This window comes from Macaca nemestrina, chromosome 13 (assembly GCF_043159975.1).
Source record: "Macaca nemestrina isolate mMacNem1 chromosome 13, mMacNem.hap1, whole genome shotgun sequence".
Classification (NCBI taxonomy): Eukaryota; Metazoa; Chordata; class Mammalia; order Primates; family Cercopithecidae; genus Macaca; species Macaca nemestrina.
This window is the reverse complement of record NC_092137.1, coordinates 29,003,240-29,026,638: the sequence shown is the minus strand read 5'-3', so window position 1 is coordinate 29,026,638 and position 23,399 is coordinate 29,003,240. Positions and strand designations below refer to the sequence as shown.

At 53.3% G+C, this 23,399-nt stretch overlaps 1 protein-coding gene and 1 long non-coding RNA gene across 7 annotated transcripts in view; one reads left to right on the top strand and one right to left on the bottom strand.

Moving 5' to 3' along the window:
- The window catches only part of TOGARAM2 (TOG array regulator of axonemal microtubules 2), a 78,338-nt gene that overhangs the window by 35,057 nt on the left and 19,882 nt on the right, over positions 1–23,399 (bottom strand). For 3 of the 4 annotated variants that reach the window (XM_011737881.2, XM_011737879.2, XM_011737880.2), the window contains exons 3-9: positions 20,604–20,714; positions 18,047–18,334; positions 14,733–14,944; positions 13,800–13,990; positions 6,157–6,203; positions 3,090–3,256; positions 284–434 (exon numbers count right to left, since the gene is read on the bottom strand). In XM_011737881.2, coding sequence (XP_011736183.2) covers positions 284–434; positions 3,090–3,256; positions 6,157–6,203; positions 13,800–13,990; positions 14,733–14,944; positions 18,047–18,334; positions 20,604–20,714 — 1,167 coding nt within the window. The remainder of the gene's footprint in view (positions 1–283; positions 435–3,089; positions 3,257–6,156; positions 6,204–13,799; positions 13,991–14,732; positions 14,945–18,046; positions 18,335–20,603; positions 20,715–23,399) is intronic. The other variant, XM_011737883.2, reaches the window with a different exon arrangement.
- LOC139357801 (uncharacterized) lies at positions 1,617–4,552 on the top strand. 3 transcript variants are annotated; one of them, XR_011611573.1, is made up of 4 exons: positions 1,617–1,728; positions 2,117–2,246; positions 3,086–3,193; positions 3,736–4,552. It is a non-coding gene; the product is annotated as an uncharacterized lncRNA (long non-coding RNA). The 3 variants fall into 3 exon arrangements; XR_011611574.1 differs by lacking the exon at positions 1,617–1,728 and adding an exon at positions 1,750–1,985; XR_011611572.1 differs by lacking the exon at positions 1,617–1,728 and having other exon boundaries at positions 1,750–2,246.

The following is a 23,399-nucleotide window of genomic DNA, read 5'->3' as shown; positions in this document are numbered from 1 at the left end:
AAATGTAAAAGAAATTAGCCAGGCATGGTAGCACATGTCTATATTTCCCACTACCTGGGAGGCTGAGGCGGGAGGATCCCTTGAGCCCAAGAGTTTGAGGCTGGGGTGAGCTGTGATTGTGTCACCGCCCTTTAGCCTGGGCCACAGAGCGAGGCCCCATCTCTAAATAAATACATAAATAATAATAAAAACTTTGAAAAAGAAAATGAGCCCATCAGCAGGCTACGAGAGAGTGGACTCAGCTCCCCCAGTCTGAGCAAATCCCACACCAGGCACCCAGTACCTTCCTTCATGAAGGCTCTCCGGGAGCCCAGGCCCTGGGGAGTGAGCTTCCGCTCTGTCCTGGGCTCCTCCGGCCTCCGGAGCAGCTCCATCTCCTTCATCTGCTTCAGCCGCATCTTCTCCTGGGCAGACTTGGAGATGGTGACTTGGATCTGGCACAAGGTCAAGGCAAACTCTATTAACCTCCAATCATTCAATCACCAACATTCAGTCATCAAAAATATGTCTCCTGTGTGCCCATTGCTGTCCTGGAAGTGTAGAAAAAAGACAAATCCTTGCACCTTAAGAGCTTCGAGGTGTAGGGGAGAGACAATAAACAGGCCGAATGCTGATATCAGGCAGCATGTGCTGAAAGAAAAGAGACAGAGATGACAGTGGCTTTTAGCCTAGAAGGTCCTGAGGGACTCCCCGAGGAGGTGAAGCTTAAGTGGAGACAGAAATAAAGGAAGGAGACCAGCCCCACAGATTTCTAGAAGTGTTCAAAGCAGAGGGAGTGAGTGCAAAAGCTCTGAGGCCAGGTGTGCTTGGCTGGTTGGGGACAGTCGGGGGGTGGACACTGGCTGAGCTCTCTGAGTCCGAGAAGTGACAGGACACAAGACTGGGCGGGATCCACATCACATGGGTCAAGGAAAGGACTGGGCTTCTCCTCTGAAGGACACAGGAAGCCGTTTAAGGTTTTGAGCAGAGGAGTGACATGATCTGACTTCCACTGTTGGGGGCTGTCTCTAAGTGTTGTTTTTTATAATTTTTTATTTTGAAATCATTTAAGACACAAGAACAACTTGTAAGTTGTCAAAATAGAACCAAGACTTCTTGTGTTCCCTTCACCCTTCCCAATGATAACATCTTCCACATCCACAGAACGTTCTGACTTCCATTTCTCTGAGGCTCATGCCAACTGCTGCACAGGAAGAGTCTGCAGCTAGCCTCACCCTGGAAGCAGGAAGAGTCTGCAGCTAGCCTCACCCTGGAAGCAGGAAGAGTCTGCAGCTAGCCTCACACTGGAAGCAGGAAGAGTGGTTAGGAGGCAGCTGAACATCCAGTCAAGAGGTGGCGGGGCTTGGACGGCGATGGGGGGTGGTGGGGTGGGCAGATTCTGAACATGATTCTAAGGTGCAGCTCACTTTCTTCACTGATATATGAGGTGCAGGGCAAGAGAGGAAGAGAGGAGCCAAGGATGCCCGAGATGGTTGACCTGAGCCACTGGAAGGCTGGAGCTGAGTGGGTCCCCTGGGGAGACAGGAGGTTTTGTGAGGTGAGCGTTCAAGGGTTGAGTTTTAGACACAGTCAGTTGGAAGTATAATTAGGCACTTAAGCAGAGGTATTGAGTAGCAGCTAAATATGTTAGTCTGGAGGTCAAGGGAAGGTCTAGGCTGGCGAGGGAGGTGTGGGAGTCCTCAGCGTAGAGATGGTACTTAATGTCTGGACTGGATGAGGATCTAGCAGGTCAGTATAAATAGATGAGAGGCCAGAGGGCTGAGCGCTGGGGGAGTTCCAGCATCCAGAGGCGGGGGAGATGAGGAGGCAGCAGCCAAGAAGGGCTGGAAAGGAGCTGCCTTTCATGTAGTCAGGACCAAAAAAGAGCCACCCCTCGCCCCTATCCCTGGCTGGAGAATTCAAGGATGAGACACAAGTCGTGTCAAAAGCTGTGATGGGGTCAAAGTAGACGAGGACTAACCGTGGCTACATTTGGGAAGATGAAGGTCATTGGCGACTCTAGCATGGGCAGTTTCAGTGGGGAGTGTGGACTAATGCCTGTTAGGCGTGGACTCGGGAGAGAAAAGAGACGCAGCAATCATTTTGTCTTGGTTTTGTTTTGCTTTCTTAAAATAAGAGAGGTAACAGACAGCTGATACGCTGATAGCAATGATCCCGTTTCAACGAGAATATCGTTGACGCCAGAGAGGGAACAAGTGTTGGAACTGAAGGATTAGCCGGATTGAGCAGAACAACAGGAGAGGGTGGTGAGCCAATGGGATGCTTGAAATTGAGACCATGGTGTGGGGACACACTTTAGAATGCCAAGGCCTACGATGTGGCCACGGGAGGGAGCGCAGAAGCGGGGTGGAGGATGAGCTCGTTTCGCTGCACTGAATGTTTGTGTTTCATGTTCTGTGGTTGAATGTTTGTGTTTCATGTTCTGTGGTCCTCTCTGCGGTGGGAGGGCTGTGGTGATGACTTACACAGCCACCCAGTCTCTAACAGAGAATACGCACCCAGGAGGCCTTCAAGATACGCTTCTTGACCTGGAATGTTCTCTGTTTCAAAGAATGAGCACAGGCTCCTCACTACAGTGACTCCCCAAGCTTCACTAAATTCGTTCAAACCAGGGAAATGACCACCTTCCAAGGCCACCCGAGAAGTGTGAGGTATTCGCCAGTCCGTGGAGCACAGCCCGTGGCTGATCAGACCTGAGTCAGCTGCCTCTCATTTGCTATGTTGGGTATTAGTTCAAACCACGCAGCCCAGTTCACCTAAGGCATCCTGCTCTCTCCCCCACATCCGGCTTCCTCCTGAGCCCTGTGCAAACTCCCTGTCCTCCTTCCTTCCTCCCTGCTACCCCTCAGCAACCCTCTGTAGTCTTCCCTGCACCTAGGTCCCCACCCCACTTCCAGCCCCTATCCTTTCTCCAGCCCCCACCCTAACCCCGTCTGCAGGTTCTGGCCTTTAGTACTTGGGTGGCTGCCTCAGATTCTCCTTGCTCTGCTCTGTGGCCGGTCCCACTCTTGAATACTTCAGATGCTTGCCTTCATGTAGCCTGCGGTCCACTCCAGCCCCACTTCCTCCTCCTCCCGCTCCCCAGGTACCTTGGTGTTGATCTCCTTCCGGTCCTCTTCTTTCAGCAAAGGGCAGGCTTCTTTGGCATGGTCAAAGGAGAAGGCTGTCAGCGTGGGAGCAGACTGAGAAAAAGGCAGGGCAGGCTTCTTGGCAGCGGCAGGTCTGTCTCTGATGGATGAGGCCAAAGGTTTTGGCTCTGAGGGGTTGAGAACAGGAGTGGAGCTGAAACACCCAGGACCCTCCTGAGCTCACTGACCCTGTGGCTTGCTCAACTCTACTGCTAAGCCCCGCACCCTCAATTCTTCCTCGATGGAGCAAGACCTGAGTTAGGTTTACTGTACAGGGCAGCACTGGCAGGCATGGGGCGGACTACCTGTGGACCAGCATCACCCCCCATTCGTTCATTCACTGCACACTTTATTCCAAGATAGGTGCGGGAGTGGGGGGAGGCTGGGCGGGAAACAGGGCCAGATGTGTTATCCAGGAGATATAAGACATTTCCTGAGAATATAAGTGTATCTGTCCTGGGAGGCTTGTACGGAAGGAAAAGAAAAAACAAAATGGGCCCACCAATGCTTTCATATGATTGTGGGCTTGCCTGAAAGCATGACGCAGCAGGAAAGGGCAGAGTTGCCAGGACCAGAGAACTAACACTAGTCCAGTCTCATTTTACAGATGGGAAAGCTGAGAGCCGGTGTGATGGGTAATAATAGGTGCCGTCTGGATTGGATGCCTACATAGCTGGTAAAGTATTGTTTCTGGGTGTGTCTGTGAAGGTGTTGCCAGAGAAGATTGACATTTGAGCCAGTGGACTGGGAGAGGAGGACCCACCGTCAACGTGGGTGGGCACCATCCAATCAGCTGCTAGCTACCATCACAGCTAGAACAAAGCAGATGGAAGAAGGTGGGATCACCTTGCTTGCCGAGTCTTCTGGCTGCCTGCTTTCTCCCCTGCTGGACGCTTCCTTCTACTCTTCCTGCCCTTGAACATCACACTCCAGGTTCTTTGGCCTTTGGACTCTGGGACTTGCACCAGTGGCACGCCAGGGGCTCCCGGACCTTTGGTCACAGACTGAAGGCTGCCCTGTTGGCGTCTCTGGTTTGAGGCTTTCGAACTTTGACTGAGCCACTACCAGCCTCTCTCTTCCTCAGCTTGCAGACGGCCTCTTGTGGGATTTCACCTTGTAATCGTGTGAGCCAATTCTCCCTAATAAACTCCCTTATATAGAGACATATATCCTACTAGTTCCATCCCTCTGGAGAACGCTACTACAGCCAGTAACCTTCGAATGCTCTTGGGATGGATAAAATATCCATTCACTTCCACTTGATGGCATCAAATCCACAGTATTGCTTTGTCATTCATATTTTCCCCATCAGCGGATTTTAAAGGTACATTTCTCATTATGAAGGCAGGGCTCAAACAGGTCCATTCATTTTCTGCCACTCAGAGGGTTTTGAGCTCACCATCCTTGGGTGAACCTGGAAGGCAGGGGTCTGCTGAGATGGGGCCACCAGCTGAGGCTGCCTGAGGCTGGAAAACACAGCTTACATCTGGGGCCCCTGCGGAGCTCCCAGGTCACCGGGGTCCTCTGCCCAGCCCGTGTCTTCTGCAAAGGATTCCTCTGCTTGGTGCAGGGAGAAGGATCAAGGGCCAAGGGGAAAGAGGGGCTTTGAAGCTGCATCTGCCCAGAGGTAAGAGGCAGAGCAGAGGGCACATGTGGTAGGCACCATCTGGCCAGCGCAAGGACTGCAGGAATGCCACAGATGTGAGGAAGCCCCCAGCTTCAGACAAGACCCTGTGAGCCCCTACCATGTACTAGGCATGTTGCACAGAGAGGGCAGTGTCAGCCCAGCTGTGTCAGCCCAGCTGCCAGCCAGAGGGCAGAGAGCCCTTTAAGGACTTAACTACTTTTTATGTCATTTCTTCACCTGCACCCCAAAGGTATGCCCTGGAAAGCCTTGTCTGAGCAGCCTGCCCCTGCCACAGCCCCCTGGTGACCTGGTTCTCAAACAGCAAGCTGGAGAGCCAGGGGAGGAAGTGGTTACTGCCTGGGGTCTCCTGGCCCAGCCCCCACACCAGCATCCTCTGGGTTAGCTCTTAAGGTCACTCAGGGTGCCAGTGCATTTCGCCACAGACTGCCTGAGCTCACCCTGCTGCAGCCTGGCCCGAGAGCCGGGGAGAAGCAGCTGCCGCAGAGGTTTCTGTGCCAGGCCCAGCTTTGTGTCTTGATCCCAGGGCCTCTTGGGCAACAGCCACCCCTCTTCCCCAAACTGCCCCACCAGCTGAGCTGATTAGCAGAGTGACCTGCCAGGAAGCTGGTCCTGAGAAGGCCACCCCTCCTCCCGGGCAGCAGAGCAGCTGTCTCCAAATCTTCCCTACCATGGCCTGGGCTCGGCGTGTGCTGCTCCCCAATCCTGCAGCAGAGGCTCAGCTTCCATCCACCAGTCCCACCTCCCCATAGAGTTCAACCCAGGAAGGATCCTTCCTCCCTCTTTAAAGGCCTCCTACCTTGCCCTGTTCCCTCTCCTTGCCTCAATCCTGTGCTGGCCCTATTCCCTGACAGCTAAAGCTCCTGGGGCCGGTTGGCTGAGGTTTGTGGACTCTGGTTTACCTTCTCATTCTCTAGGTGAGGAATACTCTCTCTATTTGCTTAACACACTGCAAGGGGCAGCTGCTTGATGTGTCAAGACCCCAGCTTTAGAGCCATGGGAACTTGACTGCAAGCCTGACGGGCCTCAGCGACCAGGGAGAACATCCTGTTCACAGAGCCTTCGTGTGCCAGCTCATCTGTCACACAGGGCAAGCATCATCTCTCTTATCGAGGCCGTGGCAAGCTGCACAAACTGGTGTATGTCAACACACCTGATGTACCAGAGCAGGTGCCAATAAATGTCACTTCTCTTCCACACCTCGCCTGGGCCTGCTGCCACCCTCCAGTTAGACCTCCGGTGACTTCAGCTTCCTGCTGTGAAATGAAGGGCCCAGACACAAGAGCTCTCAGATCTCCTCTGGCCCTAATTCTGTTTCCATGACCGAGGGCAGGAATGCAGAGAGTCAAATAACAAAGGAAGGTGTGCATGGAAAATACGTACCCACAGATGCAGGGGTCTTCTCCCGAGGCCCACTCTCCCGAGCCAATCTTAAAAGAATGGGGGAGAGAGAAGCATCATGAGGGACGGCCAGCCACAGACACTGCTGGGGGAGCCCAGGGTGGCTCCAGGATGGGACAATGGCCAAGATGGGGAACTGAGGGGAGGGCACTGTTATCTCTGCAGAGGCTCTTGGCCCAGGATTCAAGCTGCAGGAGATACAGCTCCCTCTGCAAACACAAGGGCAAACTGACCACCAGGCCAGGTTCAGCCCCATTTCCTGGCAGTGCAGCTCACCCATTCCCCAGGAGGCCAACACCCACACGGAAACTGCTGGCTTAAAGGAAGCCCCCGCCCTCCCGCTGCGCTGCTTGGGCCTGTGGAACTGAGAGCAGCTGCAGCAGACAAGGGTAAACTGCCTCTCAGCTCAGAGAGCACTGAGCTCAAGTTCTCCAAGCTGCCGCAACCCCGTGAGAGCTCAGTGGCCCCTAAACAGTCCACTCCTCATGATTGTAATCCCTATCCCCCCATCTCCCATCCCCCAGGGACTGGGGGGGTTGACCCCCTTTGCTGTGACAGGAAGTCACCACCGTTTTGTACAAGAAGTTCAACCCCAGTTACCCACAGGAAGGGAAAACAGTGGCATCCCTGGCACTGGTTTTAATTGTAATTTCTTAAGTTGGAAGCACCATTTACTTATTCAACAGGTATTTACTGAAGACCTACTATGTATCAAGCACCATTCTAGACACTGGGAATGGAGCATCACCTAAGACATGACACTCCCTGCCCTCCGGGAGCTCAGGTTCCCATGGAGACCAGCCCTGCAGCATCCCACATGGCTTTCCCCTCTCAGCGAACATCAGGACCCACTGGGGGGATGACGAGTTACAAGCCACAGCAACAGGACAGGAACATAACATCCCATGCTCTGGCCTCAGAGGATCACAGTCCAGGCCAGGCTGGAGGAGAGGCGGTAGGACAGCCCACCTCAGTGCCTGCCTGGATCCAGGGGAACCCTGATCCTTGGGGACTGTGGAGGTCAGGGGACCCTGGGTCCATGGGAGGAGCAGAGCTTCAGTCTGGGCCTAGATCAGCAGGGACTTGCCATTGCTCCCAGGGCCAGGACCAGCCTCTTGGGTCTAGACCCACAGGGAGGGATTGTGTGGGCTGGAGATAGTAAGTGAATGCCCCAGGGTACCCCTGACCTGGGGAGCCCATCCCTTAGGCCTTTGCCATTGTAACCCACTACTGCCCAATCACTGCCCAACAGCACTAACAGGATTGGAGGCAGGTGGGGAAGGGAAGTGGAGCGTCAAAGTCCACACGGTTGCCCTTGGCTTCTAGGAGCTCATGGAGGTCCCAGGCTGCCTGAGGTGAGCACAGGATGCCAAAAACCCCGATGCCACCCCCTTCTCCAAGGCCTGGCCTCATCCTGCTCATGCCTTGGCTTGGGGCCCTGAGCTGCAGCCTCGCCCCCACCCCACCCCCTACAACACACACACACCTGCTCTGAGCAAGCGATTTGGCCTCAGAGGACTTGGCTCAGCTTCTCTCAAGCTGTGGACCTTAGGGAAGCCTCTTGCCCTCCCCTTTTCTAGAGACCCCTCAGCAGAAAGGAATGAGGCCAAGACAGGCCACACCGATCAGGGACCCTGCCTTCCTGCACGTGGCAGCCCCACTGCACCCTCTGTGAACCTCACAGAAAACCCACCACCGCTCCGGCTCCTCCTCAGGCCCCAATGAGGTGGGCGGGGCAGGGGCAGCAAGAGCCCTGTTTCCAGCAAGAGCCCCTCCCTGCTCCAGCCCAAACATCTAAGTGTGTCCAAGAGTGGCCTCAGCACTGTCCCCAGCACCTGCCTCTTCTCCTATCCCCTGTCTCCAGGAAGGGTGCTGGTATCTGTCCAGCGGCTGAAGCCAGGAACTCAGGCATGGTCTCAGCTCCCCCATCGTCAGCCCACATCCAGCCGGTGGCTTAGCCCTACCATTCGTCCCGCCCCACCCCCACCTCTGCATCCTCACCCCACACAGTCCCTGCCTCTGCCCTGTTCAGGCACCCTTGGCCTTCTCCCTGGATTCCTGCAGCAGCCCCACCTCCATCTACACAGTCCATGCCACTCTGAGGTTGCCAACGTGGCCTTTCTAAGTCACAGCAGATGCCACGTTCATACCCGAAAGCCTTTGGTGGCACCTCCTCACAGGAGGATGAAGCTCCCACCTCTCAGGTGGCACACAGGCCCTTCACCCCCACCCCGCAGGCTGTCACTCAAGGACGCAGGGGCTCACTCCTCCTTCCATCTCTCCCTCTTCCACCTCCATCTCCATCTCACAAGTGTGCGCTCACCCTTTCCTCAGAAGTCTGCCTGGCGTGATTCAGATCTCTTTCTCCTGGGTCACCAACATGACAGGCAGCCTTCGCCTACACACCCAGCTCTCTGAACTTCACCTTGATGACTTCCTGAGAGGTATCTCTCATGAGCTCCTGGAGCACACAGATTATGGCCTATTTGGCTTTGAGTTCATAGCGCCTGGCACATAGTAGGTGCTTAACAGCTTTTTTTTTTTTTTTTTTTTTTTTTTTTTGTGAGACGGAGTCTCGCTCTGTCGCCCAGGCTGGAGTGCAGTGGCCAGATCTCAGCTCACTGCAAGCTCTGCCTCCCGGGTTTATGCCATTCTCCTGCCTCAGCCTCCCGAGTAGGTGGGACTACAGGCACCCGCCACCTCGCCCGGCTAGTTTTTTGTATTTTTTAGTAGAGACGGGGTTTCATCGTGTTAGCCAGGATGGTCTTGATCTCCTGACCTCGTGATCCGCCCGTCTCGGCCTCCCAAAGTGCTGGGATTACAGGCTTGAGCCACCGCACCCAGCCAACAGCTTTTAAATGGACAGACGGATGAGTGAAATGGTGATACAGCCTCCATCCCCTCCATTGACTAGAGAGCCCCACATTTTCAACAAAGAGAAATCCATGTCACAACTAGACAGGAAAGGACAGATATTTATTATGGAACTAATCCACGCCAGGTACCAATCCTGGCCCCACGGAAGCCACAGAGGTTTTTGACATATGGCCCCTGCCCTGTGGTGCTCCAGGTTAAAGAACAGAATGAGGTTTAAATAAAGTAGGCTGGGCCAGGTGCGGTGGCTTACACCTGTAATCCCAGCACTTTGGGAGGCCGAGGTGGTTAGATCACCTGAGGTCAGGAGTTCGAGACCAACCTGGCCAACATGGTGAAACCCCATCTCTACTGAAAATACAAAAATTAGCCAGGCGATTTTTTGTATTTTTGGTGGTGTGTGCCTGTAATCCCAGCTACTCGGGAGGCTGAGGCAGGAGAATCACTGGAACCAGGGAGGTGGAGGTTACAATGAGGAGAGATCAAGCCACTGCACTCCAGCCTGGGTAACAGAACGAGACTCCATCTCAAAAAAAAAAAAAAAAAAAAAAAAAATTTAAAAAAAATTGGCTGAGTGCGGTGGCTCATGCCTGTAATCCCAGCACTTTGGGAGGCCGAGGCGGGCAGATCACCTAAGGTTAGGAGTTCAAGACCAGCCTGACCAATATGATGAAACCACATCTCTACTAAAATTACAAAATTTATAAAGGCATGGTGGCATGCTCCTGTAGTCCCAGCTACTCGGGAGGCTGAGACAGAAGAATTGCTTGAACCCAGGAGGCGGAGGTTGCAGTGAGCCAAGATCATGCCACTGCACTCCAGCCTGGGTGACAGAGTGAGACTCCATCTCAAAAAATAATAATAAAAAATAAAAAACAAATAAAATAAACAGAATAAATTTAAATAATCAAGATTTGCCTATTTTGTTTAGTGGAAGGGAGGGGCTGAGGCACTTCCTGGGCTGGATGCCTGCGGACAATGAAGAGAAGGCCACTTCCCCTCCTTGCCACCCTTTAAAGGGAGAGTAGGTAGACATGGAACAGTAGAGACGGAATGAACGGGTGGGGAAAGGGGTGAGAGGCTGTTGGGGGTGCAGAGATGGATGAGGGGAAGCACCATTACCCCTCGTAAAGGGACGGATGGATGAGTGAAATGGTAATAGGTCCTCAGGGTCTGGAAGGGTAGGAAGGTCCCGCAGAGCAGCACTGGGGGGCAGTGGGGAGGAACTGTGGGGTCGTGGGCTGGATGGACCATGAATGTCAGGCCAAGGAGACTCAGCATGATACGCCTGGGTCCTTGACACAAAGGACCCTGCATTCGTTCAATCAGGAATGTCAATACAGGCAAAGTGCATGGAAGAAGTGTGCAAGGCGGTGGGGGAAGCAGGAAAATGAAAGATGGGGATGGAAAGCACAGGGCTGCAAGGAGACAGGTTAGGCACTATTAGGGAAGGTCAAGAAGGAGGCGGAAGTGTGAACCAAGAGGGAAAGGCAGGGGCAAGAAGGGGGTGGAGCTTTCATGGCTGTTAAGAAAGACTTGAGGGGCTATGGAAATGTGTTAGGAGCAGGAGGCACTAGGAACAAGGGTCGAAGATGACTCTGAGACTTGAAGTCCAAGGAGAAGGTCTGCACCTTGACAGCAATGAGGTCTTGGGAGCGGGTGGTTTGGGGAAACACGAGGTGGTCCTTGTTGCCATGATGGCAGCACAGCCTCCCTGTCTCTCCCTCTGGTGATGGATCACATCAGCCAGGAGAAACTGGAGATGCCCAACAGAAAGATGGAAACACGTAGCCTGAACTGTGGATGGTTCCAGGGCTAGAGCAGGAGATGTGAACTCACCCACATCCCACCATCTGGAAGACCTGGACACACACAACGGCCCTAGAAGAAAACAGGAGATGGGGGCAAAGAGCCCTGGAACAATTTCGGGAATGGCAGAACTCAGAAATGGAAGAGGGCACACAGGAAGCTGCCTGGAATGTCGAGAAGCAGGTGTAGAGTCAGGATGCAGAAAAAGAAGAAAAGTTCAAGGGCCATCCATGGTTTAAATGATGCAAAAAGGTCAAGAGTAAGGAGATAAGAGGAAAAGTCACAGGTCTGGAGCCAGCGAGTCATGAGAGGCACAGACAAGGCTGCTCCGAGGGGAGGAAGAGGCCAGCGTCTGAGTAAGAAAGGGGAGGACGTGTCCAATGGTGAGGAGGCAGAGGTCAGTGGAGCAAGCTGCTGTCTGAGGAGGCTGATGGTGAAAACTGAATAGAGAATACGAATCCAGAAGCAGGTTCACGGATGGCTCCCCATACCCCACAGGGTCGGAGAAAGACATGAACACGTGTGTGCACAGAGGGAAGGCACCAGGGAGACAGAGGAAATGAAGAAATGTGAGAAAAATGGAAGAATCCGTCATCAGGCACCAAGAAACGGGAGGGAAGCAGTCACAGGAGGAACTGGATTGTGACTGCACTGAAGGAACCAGGTCCATAGGCCCTGAGCACACGCACACACACTCCACGCACATGCACTCACACACACACATGCACACACATGCACTCTCACACACATGCACTCACACACATACATATGCACACACATGCACTCTCACACACATGCACTCACACACATGCACTCACACACGCACACACATGCACTCACACACATGCAGTCACACACATACACATGCACACGCATGCACTCACACACATGCACTCACACATGCACACACATGCACTCACATACACATGCACACACATGCACTCACACACATGCATTCACACACATGCACTCACATGCAGACACATGCATGCACACACACTCATACATGCACTCACACACATACACATGCACACACATGCACTCACAAGACACATGCACGCACACACACACGCATGCACTCACATGCACTCACATGGACTCACACACAAGCACTCACACCCATATACACATGCACACATGCACACACACATACACATGCACACACATGCACTTGCACTCACACATGGACACACATGCATTCACACATACATGCACACACCACACACATGGACTCATGCACACACATGCACACTCATGCACACACACGCACACACATGCACTCACACACGCATGCTTTCACACATACACACGCATGAACACACTCCACACACATGCACACACATACACTCCACACACTTCAAACACATGTAGTCACACACACAAACACATGCACTCACACACATGCACACACACACGTCACACACACGCACTCATGCACATGCATGCTCTCACACACACACACATGCACACACATATGCACTCCACACACATGCACCCACACACGCGCTCACACACACTCCACAAACGCACTCACACACGGTCTCACACACATGCACACATACACACCCCGCACACACACATGCACACACATACGCACACACACTCCACACACATGCACTCACAACACACTGTCTCACATATACACACATGCACACACCCCACACACAGGCACACACACATGCACTCACATACACATGCACACACGCACTCACACGCACATACACATACATGCAGTCACACATGCACACACATACACACTCCACACAGATGCACTCACATACACATACATGCACACATACTTCACACATGCAGACACATACTCTTGCACTCATGCACACACAAACACAGACATGTACACTCACACACATGCATGCACTCACACACATACACATACACACACATACTCTTGTACTCACATACATGCATGCACTCACACATATATCCACATATACACACTCATACACATACACTCACACATACATACATGCAGGCACTCATACAGGTATGCACACACACAGACACACTCAAACACTCTCACACACACGTGCTCTGACATCACTCTGGACTGACCCTGGGGATGTTGCTGACCACCTACAGCACTGTCTGTCTTAACAAACCATAACCCGATTTATACCAACACAAAGATCCTCTTCCCCACTTGTTTATATGAGGAAGATATGAAGACCCCTTTTCAAGTCCAAAAGTTTGTGGACTCTCCCCCATACACACGGTACTGGTTGTATTTTTAGTATCCATCGATTAAGAAAATATTTAATTACAAAGAGCTGCCATTAACTATATCATGCTTTAAAATAATTAGTGTTTTATTCATGGCCGGGCATGGTGGCTCACACCTGTCATCCCAGCACTTTGGGAGGCCGAGGAGGGCAGATCACCTGAGGTCAGGCGTTTCGAGACCAACCTGGCCAACATGCTGAAACCCGTCTCTACTAAAAATACAAAAATTACCAGGGCATGGTGGCGGGTGCCTGTAATCCCAGTTACTCAGGAGGCTGAGACAGGAGAATCGCTTGAACCCGAGAGGCGGAGGTTGCAGTGAGCTGAGATCGCACCACTGCACTCCAGCCTGGGCGACAGAGCGAGACTCTGTCTCAGAATTATATATATATGATAAAATAATTAGTGTTTTATTCATTTCTCCAGCAACCTCATCCACTAAGGCACTGGGAGAAAACAGAGGCTGGAGACATTGTCCGTGATGCCATTGACCCTGCCTGCCAGAGCCGAGAGGCAGAGAAGCCCTGGCAACCATGCTGGGACCTCCCCAGGTCTGTGGCTCATGGGTGGAGCACCCGGCCCTTTCCCTGCCTGGTGCCCCAAGAACTCAACCCCATGGAGGGTTGGCCATGAGGACCCCCAGTGGATCTCAGGGGGACAGAGGGAGAGAAGTCAGCAAGGAAGGCTTGACTTAGAGTTCTTACCGCAGGTGTGGGGCCCTCAGGCCTGTGAGGACTCCCTGGCCTGGAGGTAATGGGCTGGGCAGGGAGCCAGGCACACAGGAGGGAGCCGCTGCAACCGGCCTGGCCTTTGGGATGGGTGGGATCACGATGCCCCCCAGGGACTTCTGTATCTTCTCATCATTGCAGTGCAGGTATTGCCTGGAGATCTGTGCCTGGGAGCAGAGGCGGGACAGGGGTCTGGCCTATGGAAACAGCCCACGGTGAACGCTCACCTCCCAGGCACCTCACACAGTGTGGAGCCTGCTGTCTCTTTCTAGCCACATCACCCTAGGACCCCCAGAAGACTGACTGCTTCCTTACCACTCCTGGTGAGGAGACTGGCAAGCCCTTTTGTGACTATTATTTGTTTTTCTGTTCTCATTTCAGAAAAATCCTAGAACATCAGAACTGGAAGGACCTTCAAACACATCTGGTATAAACCACTATTTTCATAGATGTGCAAACTGGGGCCCAAAGAGGGGTGTGACTTGCCCACGGTCACACAGCCCCTGAGGGGCAGAGCAGAAACCAAGGCCCAAATGTGGGTCCTAGCCCAGCATCCTTTGCCACACTCTTGCTTAAAATGGAGAGGGCCAGAAAGCAGGAGGAATTCTGGAACATGTAGACTAGAGAAGGCCTAGGGGACCACCAGTTCTAGGACAAAGGTCATGCAGCCTCTGGCACAGCCACCCAGAGCCCCCAGGCCAGCTATGGAGGTTTGGGATGCTGTGAGAGGTGGTGAAATCAGAGCCTTGAGCCTCTCCCAGTGCTGTCCCTATCCTCACTGCAGACCTCGAGACACCTCCAGGGATGCAAAGGACATAGGGTCAGGGGTTGGTGGAGGCTAGAAAGAAAGGCAGGAGGAAGGGGGACAAGAAGCTGAGGACCAGACTCCCAGCAGTCGAACTGCCTTACCTCCTGAGCACCGGGTCTCAGCTCGTGAGGACCCGGAACGTTCCCTGGCAGGTCCAGGCCCTTCTCTTTGACTCCACTGGCCTCGGGGGTGGTGGGGATACTCTGGATGGGAGGCATCGGCCTGGGCACCCTCAGCAGCCTCTGAGAGGTGGCTCGGGGGATGGTGCTCCACAGGGGAACTCCTTGGGGGCCTCGCCCTGGATTCAGAGAGGCTGTACAGGGATGGGATGAGAAATCAGTTAGTCCCAGAAGACCAGGGAGTGGAGGGGGGATTCAGACCCCAGCAACGGGGCCTTCTGCCCTGGGAAGGACTGGGATGGTGAGGAGAGAGGCCAGACCTGCCCCCAGCCCCACCACTGATAGACTGAGCAAACAGCCACTTCTGAGTGTCTGTGCCATTCCAGAAAGTGCTGTCTCCAGAAAGAGTCCTGGATTTAGGACTCAGAGGCAGCGTGGGAAGGAAGGGAAATAAAAGCAGTGGCAGATCAGGAGGAAACACGGCAGGTCCTGGTCGCGGGTAGAAGCTATGTGGCCTCGGGCAAGCCACTGTCTTCTGAACCCCATTACGCTTCTGTGGAATGGGATGATTCAATGACATCACTTCTATAAGATGCTAGGCAAGTACGTGGCACATGACAGGGGCTGGTAAATTACTTCTGCTCCCCCTTCCTTTTCGGCTAGTGATGTGGGGGCGTAGCTGTTTTGACACAGCTAACGTAGTCTAAGACAGGCCGCCACACTTCCAGCTCCTTTCTGAATGTTTCAGGTGCTCAACAGACATTCCAGCGCCCTGTGCCCCACCCCACCTCACCCAGCAGCCATGCCTCGGGCAAAGGCACAGGGCAAGAAACACTGGGGTGGGCCAAGAGCTCAGGGTTATCTTTGCAAATATTGGTGATGAGGAATAATAAAAAAAAAAAAGACTAGCATTTTAACTTTTGTTCTGGCCTCATCAAAACCACTGCATCAAAACAGCCAAGTCAGGCCAGGCGCAATGGCTCACATCTGTAATCCCATGCACTTTGGGAGGCTGAGGCAGGAGGATCACTTGAGGTCCGAAGTTCGAGACCAGCCTGGCCAACACGGTGAAACCCCATCACTACTAAAAATACAAAAATTAGCCAGTGTGGTGGCACACGCCTGTAGTCCCAGCTACTTGGGAGGCCAAGGCAGGAGAATCGCTTGAACCTGGGAGGCAGAGTTTGCAGTGAGCCGAGATGGCACTACTGCACTCCAGACTGGGCAACAGAGCGAGACTCTGTCTCAGAAAAAAAAACAAAAAATCAAAGATTAGCTGGGCCTAGTGGTGGTTGTCTGTAATCCTAGCAACTCGGGAAACTGAGGCAGGAGAATCGCTTGAACCTGGAGGTTGCAGTGAGCCAAAATCGCACCACTGCACTCCAGCCTGGGCGACAGAGCAAGACTCTGTCCCAGAAAAACAAAAACAAAAAATAAACGAGCCGAGTCAAAATATCTTCTGTTCCTGCACACTCCCCTCCTGGCTTCTGGTGCTGGTTCTGTTCTGTCTTGGAGCACTGTTGTGCTGTGGTTAGCCTGTGGGGTGATGAAAGGATGGAGAAGAAGGACTGTGGTCAAGTGGAGACCGTGTCACTTGTCGGACCACCTTGGGCCCCAGCTGGGTGAGGGCACAGAGGAGTCAACTTGGCCTCAATGCAGGGGCCAGAGCAGCCCCAGCCCTGCTCGAGGGCCAGAGATCCCTGGCCCTCCATGCTTGCTGAGAGACCTGATAAGTCTACAGGTCACTGCCCATCAGAACATTAGGTAGAACAACTCCATTCTTTTTTCCCCTACACTGGAACTTTATAAAAAATAAACGAAATGACTAGAAAAAGGCTTCAAACCCCTAAAGGAGAGAGTCGTTGGTGTGGCAGCTCTAGAAGTTGCACCTCCTGCAAGTTCTAAGGAAGCTTCTCGGGCACTCCAACCCCACCTGCTGCCTCTATAATATCCAGCCAGGACCATTCCTCCCAGGGGCTCCCTGGCATCCTCCTGGGCTCCCCAGGAGCTGGACATACCCCACAACTCCAAGGAGAGGCTCAGCAGGGGGAGCAGTCTGCACAGGGGAGGGGAAGAACAGCCAACGACAACCCCAGGCTTGACAGCAGCAACCACCTGCCTCTTGAGAGCACTTCCCCCTTCTTCCTAAGACCTCAAGACTTCTTACTGCTCTTGTTACCCAAGAGTTCATTCTGCTAAAAAGAACCCATAGGATTCGCCCAGAAGAGGAGAGAAAGAAGGAAAATAGTAACAATGTATTAAGTTCTTCCCATCTGCCAGGTGTTGAGAATTCTGTGTACAAGTTTTCACTAAACCCCCACAGTAACACAGAAGTATTATTGATAGTGTCCCCATTCCACAGAGGAGGAAATCGAGGCCTGAAAGGTTACCGACTTGCCCAAGGCCCCAGAGCCAATTGGGTATAGGGACTAAGATTTGAACTTTGCTTGTCCACCACCCAGATGAGAGAGAGTATAAAGCGCCTGCTGTTGAATCCCTTGTTCATCTGCTCAACAAACGTTTCTTGAGAGCCTCCGAGGTGCCAACCGACTGTGCCTCACACCGAGATCTTGGTCACTGCCCTCTTGGAGCAGACGATTACATGCAAGATTCAGGTTTTAAACAGTCACAAAAGTAAAGATATAAATGCAAATCATGAAAAGAACCGAAGGAAACAAATGATAGGGCGTGATTGGAGAGCATCCTAAGGGGCAAATTCACATTGGGGAGTCAAGGAGGCCTCTCTGAGGAGGGCTTTGAAGCCAAGAAGAGAGGCTGGATGGGGATTTTCGGAGTGGGAAATGGAGGAGGGGTGGGGCAGGAGCAGTGGCTCTAAACCTCAGGCAGGAAATAGCCTACAAGCCCCAGGCCCTGGACAGCAGGGACCGAAGGCAGAGAGTGACACGGTTGGTGTGAGGCCAGGGCCAGAGGGTCTTGTGCATAAGGGAACATTTGGGGTCTTAGCCTAAGCACATCGAAAACCCACTGGCTGGTTTTGAGCATAGTGGTGGAAATGGGAAGAACATTTGTTTAAAAGGATCCTTCTGGAACAAGACTAGAAGGTGCAAGGGTGGGGATGAAGAGGCCAGTCGGGAAGCACTGCAGAGCCCAGGAGGGAGGCTCAGCTCCAAGGAGGTCACTGAGGTCACAGAGAGGGTACCTGGCGTGTGCCCACTGATCACCCCCAGGGGATCCCAGCATGCCACCTGGAAGCCTGCTGACCCTCACAGCCCTGGTGGCCTGGGGGCCTGACCTGGAAGTGGGTGGGTGAGGGGTGGGCAGGGGCCAGTGCTCACCTCGGGAAGACGCTGCCAAGCCCTCTGAGAGCCTCCTTTTTTTGAGCTTGTCCTTAATCTGGGTGGTGTCCCTGGCCACGCTGTTGGCCTCTGACTCCAGAGAAGGGAGGAGCACCAGAGGCTGGGCCCCCAAAGACAAGGCCCCGAGGTTCCTGGGGCAACCGTTCCTCTCCTGCCAGCCCTTGGAAGGGGTGTCCAGCTTGCGGCCACCCAGCTCTCCGTGTCCACTCGGGAGCTGTGACGGTTCCTCATTGCTCAGTAGGGTGCTCGGCTCAGGCTGGAGGGAACCTGAGGGGGACAGAGTTGTGAATGGCTTGGCACGCAGTACCCAGGGTGGCAGCAGGCACCAGCAAGCTCCTTGACATTGCTTCCTTTGAACAGGCAGCCACTTGCCTGGTGAGACCCAGTCATCTAATTTTTTAGTCACTCCTGGGGGCGAGTCATTCATTCGACAGTGTCTCTGAAGCACCTAGTCTTCACAAGACCCATGCCACGAAGTGCTCAGAACAAAAGGGGGAATCCACATGCAGTCCTATCACAGCACAGACAAGAGGCCATGAATCACAGGGAAGGTCATCTGCCCAGGGACCACCATCCACCAATCTCCAGAGACCACCACCCACCCATCTCCAGACACCACCATCCACCAATCTCCAGGGACCACCATCCACCAATCTCCAAGGACCACCATCCACCAATCTCCAGGGCCCACCATCCACCAATCTCCAGACACCACCATCCACCCATCTCCAGGGACCACCATCCACAAATCTCCAGGGTCCACCATCCACCAACCTCCAGGGACCACCATTCACCCATCTCCAGGGACCACCATCCACAAATCTCCAGGGTCCACCATCCACCAACCTCCAGGGACCACCATCCACCAATCTCCAGGGACCACCAACCAACAATCTCCAGGGTCCACCACCCACCAATCTCCAGGGTCCACCATCCACCAATCTCCAGGGACCACCATCCACCAATCTCCAGGGTCCACCATCCACCAATCTCCAGGGACCACCATTCACCCATCTCCAGGGACCACCATTCACCCATCTCCAAGGACCACCACCCACCAATCTCCAGGGTCCACCATCCACCAATCTCCAGACACCACCATCCGCCAATCTCCAGGGTCCACCATCCACCAATCTCCAGGGACCACCAGCCACCAATCTCCAAGGACCACCATTCACCCATCTCCAGGGACCACCACCCACCAATCTCCAGACACCACCATCCACCAATCTCCAGACACCACCATCCACCAATCTCCAGGGTCCACCATCCACCAATCTCCAGGGTCCACCACCCACCAACCTCCAGGGACCACCATCCACCAATCTCCAGGGACCAGAATCCACCAATCTCCAGGGTCCACCATCCGCCAATCTCCAGACACCACCATCTGCCAATCTCCAGGGACCACCATCCGCCAACCTCCAGGGACCACCACCCACCAATCTCCAGCGTCCACCATCCACCAATCTCCAGGGTCCACCATCCACCAATCTCCAGGGACCACCATCCACCAATCTCCAGGGACCACCATCCACCAATCTCCAGACACCACCATCCACCAATCTCCAGACACCACCATCCACCAATCTCCAGGGTCCACCATCCACCAATCTCCAGGGACCACCATCCACCAATCTCCAGGGACCACCATCCACCCATCTCCAGGGTCCACCATCCACCAGTCTCCAGGGACCACCATTCACCCATCTCCAGGGACCACCATCCACCAATCTCCAGGGTCCACCATCCACCAACCTCCAGGGACCACCATCCACCAATCTCCAGGGACCACCACCCACCAATCTCCAGGGTCCACCATCCACCAATCTCCAGGATCCACCATCCACCAATTTCCAGACACCACCATCCACCAATCTCCAGGGTCCACCATCCACCAATCTCCAGGGTCCAACAAAGTCATCAGATCCCTGAGCACTGACCTATGCCGAGCACAGGCTGCAAGCAGGAGCTCAGGAGTCTCAGAGCAAATCACCCCCACCCCCAGCAGACACACCAGATGGGAGAGAAACAAAATGCTCAGCACATTTAGAGGAGGAAAGAGGCCCTAGAAGACCTTCAGGAAGTGGTGCTTTTCACCTGGGCCCTGGGGGAGCCCTGGTGCAGAAAGGGACAGGGAAAGCATTCAGACATGCGGGCTCTGGAAAGCTCGGCCACACCCCAGCCCCATCAGAGACTCAGGCCACAGATGCTGGACAAGTGGCAGAGACGCTGAGTGGACATCTTGAGAGGGGCCCCCTCCCCATTGCCACCCTGGGTGCTCAGTACACTCCCAGGTCCAGGCACATGCAGAGAGCCCTGCTCCCTATTCCTGCCGGTCCCCCTCTGCACACCTCCAACCTCTGAGGCACAGGGTTGAAAAGAACCTGCCTTTGAAAGAATCAAAGGGCATTTTCAGCAGGAGCCACAGGAAAATGACACCTGCTGGTAGCTTGAGAACACAGCCAGCATCTACCACACTCCCCGCTCCAGGATGAGGCCAGGGGCCCTGACCAGGCGGGTCTTCCCATCTCACCTTCTCCATGAGGCAGACTGGAATTGATGCTTCCAGGCGGGGGCACCCGGGGCCCAGCACTGGTCTGAGGGATGCTCCCGCAGTACTCGGCCACGGGGGCCAGGACCTTGGCTGGAGACAGAAGCACAGGAGAGTGGCACCTGAGAGACCTCCAAGGCCAAGACTGGGAGCAAACCAAGAACACCCGGCCGTAACCCTGAGCACTCCAACCCCCAGTGTCCCTGCCCAAAAACCCAAGGCATGTGGTGGCCCCACCCACAACACCAGAGCCTGGAAGGGTCAGCAGGGTGCCTGTGATCTCCACCAAATCCCTCCAACCCCACTTACCCCAGCCTCTCAGCCTGGCTGCCTCCTCCTTCCTCGTACCCTGGCTTTGCTCCAAACCCCACTCCATCTTTTCATCTCCTTCATGGGCACCCCTCTTCCATCACCCAACATCACTGACCCCTGGAGTGCCCATCCCCAACCTCTGTCCACCAGCTGCTCTTCCCAGGCCACTTCCTCACTGCCACGCCCTGCAGATAATCCCCTACCCTATGGCTTCCACCCTGACCAATCCCACCCGTTGCAGAGCAGAGCATCAGATTACTTTGCCAACTCCTTCTTGGAAGTCCCCAGGCACCTCATCAGCAGGTCTTACACTGATCTTCCCTCTTCTCTCCTAACCTCCCTCGGCTCAGCAAAAGGCACCCTCTATCCCCGACATAGGGATTTGTGAACGCTCCCTGTGCAGGGAGACAGTAGTGGGCAAGGCTGACTCAGTCCTCAGTGAGATTTGAAGTCTGGCGGGGAAGACAATGATTAATAAGCAACGACAGTGTGGGGCCTGGGAGCCCGGCCAGAGATGGGGACAGAAAAAGCTTCCCAGAGGGCGGGACCACTGAACTGAGACCATACAGGGAGCAGGAGTCAGGAAAGAGGAGGGGAAGCTCAGCTAAGGCATGCGCTCCTTTAAGAAGCCTTCCATCTTTTGCCAGTTTTTAAAGAAGATTCTCTGTTTTTTGTTACTGAGTTGTTTGAGTTCCTTATATATTCTGGTTATTAATCCTTTGTTGGATGGATAGTTTGCAAATATTTTCTCCCATTCTTCACTCTATTGACTGTTTCCTTGGGGATACAGAAGCTTTTTAGCTTGATGGAATCCCATTTGTCTATTTTGTTTTTGTTGCTTGTGCTTTTGAGGTCACTGCTGGGTAAATATCCAACAGAAAGTAAATCAGCACATTGAGCTATCTGCACTCTCATGTTTATTGCAGCATTATTCACAATAGCCAAGATATGGAATCAACCTAAGTGTCCATCAACAGATGAATGGATAAAGAAAATGTGGCACATATACACAATGGGATACTATCAGGCCATAAAAAAGAATAAAATCCTGTCACTTGCAGCTACATGGATGGAACTGGAGGTCATTATCTTTTTTTTTTTTTTTTTTTTTTTTTAAATGGAGTCTCAGTGGTGCGATCTCGGCTCACTGCAACGTCCGCCTTCTGGGTTCAAGTGATTCTCCTGCCTCAGCTCCCCCGAGTAGCTGGGATTACAGGCGCATGCCACCACACCCGGCTAATTTTTTGTATTTTCGTAGAGACAGGGTTTCACCATGTTGCCCAGGCTGGTCTCAAACTCCTGAGTTCATGCAATCTGCCCACCTCTGCCTCCCAAAGTGCTAGGATTACAGATGTGAGCCACCATGCCCAGCCTGGAGGTCATTATCTTAAGTGAAGTAAGCCAGGCACAGAGAGACAAATTTTACTTGTTTTCATTCGTATATGGGAGCTAAAAAAGTCAATCTCACAGAGGCAGAGAACAGAATGGTGGTTACCAGAGGCTGGGAAGAGAAGGGGGTGGAATGAAAAGAAGTTGGTTAATGGGTACAAAAATACAGTTAGATAGAAGGAATAAGAGCTATTGTTTGATAGTACAGTAGGGTGACTATAGCTCATAATAATGTATTGTATAATTCAAAACAGCTAGAACTGGAATGTTCCCAACATCAAGAAATGGCCAATGGTTGAGGTAATGGAAATCCCAGTTACCCTAATTTAATCATTACACCTTGAATGCCTGTATCCAAATACCACATGTACACCCAGAAAATATGTACAACTATTATGTGTCAGTATTTTTAAAAGAGAAAGAGAAACCCCCTCTCCTGTGTTCCCACAGCCCCAGGCGCACCCCCATTACTCTCTCTTCCCCACACCTCTCTCTGCTCCTGCCCTGCAGCTTCCCTAGGAATAGGCACTGTGTCTTACTCATCTCTGCAGTACTGTACCTGCCACTCAGCAGTCACTTCACAAACGTGGGTCCCACACCCTCCCGGCTCAGTCCTTCCCAAGCACACCTCAGGACCATCCATGGGGCCCTAACCCACCACCTGGAGAAGCCACCACGCAGGTGGAAACCCAGCTCATCCACCCCCAGGTCGAAAGACTCCTAGTCTGGGACTCAGGAGCCTGGGTTCCCACTTTTTGCCACCTGTGTGACCTTGAGGAAATACGCTAACTTCTCCGAGTCTCAGTTCCCACATCAGTAAAGCAAAGGAGTTGACAGCACTAAAGGTTCATACAACATCTTTATCCTATTTCTAGATTTGTAGATTTTTCTTTCTAAGATCTCAGCACCTCCCACTTCCCCACTGGAATCTACGTTCGGGTGGGATCTGATTTAGCACTGAAGTAAGCAGGTGTTTTCTGATTCCTATGTCGAAGCCACCGGGAGCTCTGCCGTGTGCATCATGCGCCGTCTCCTGAACAGCAGCTCTGGCCATCCTGCTGCTCTGCCCTCCTTCCA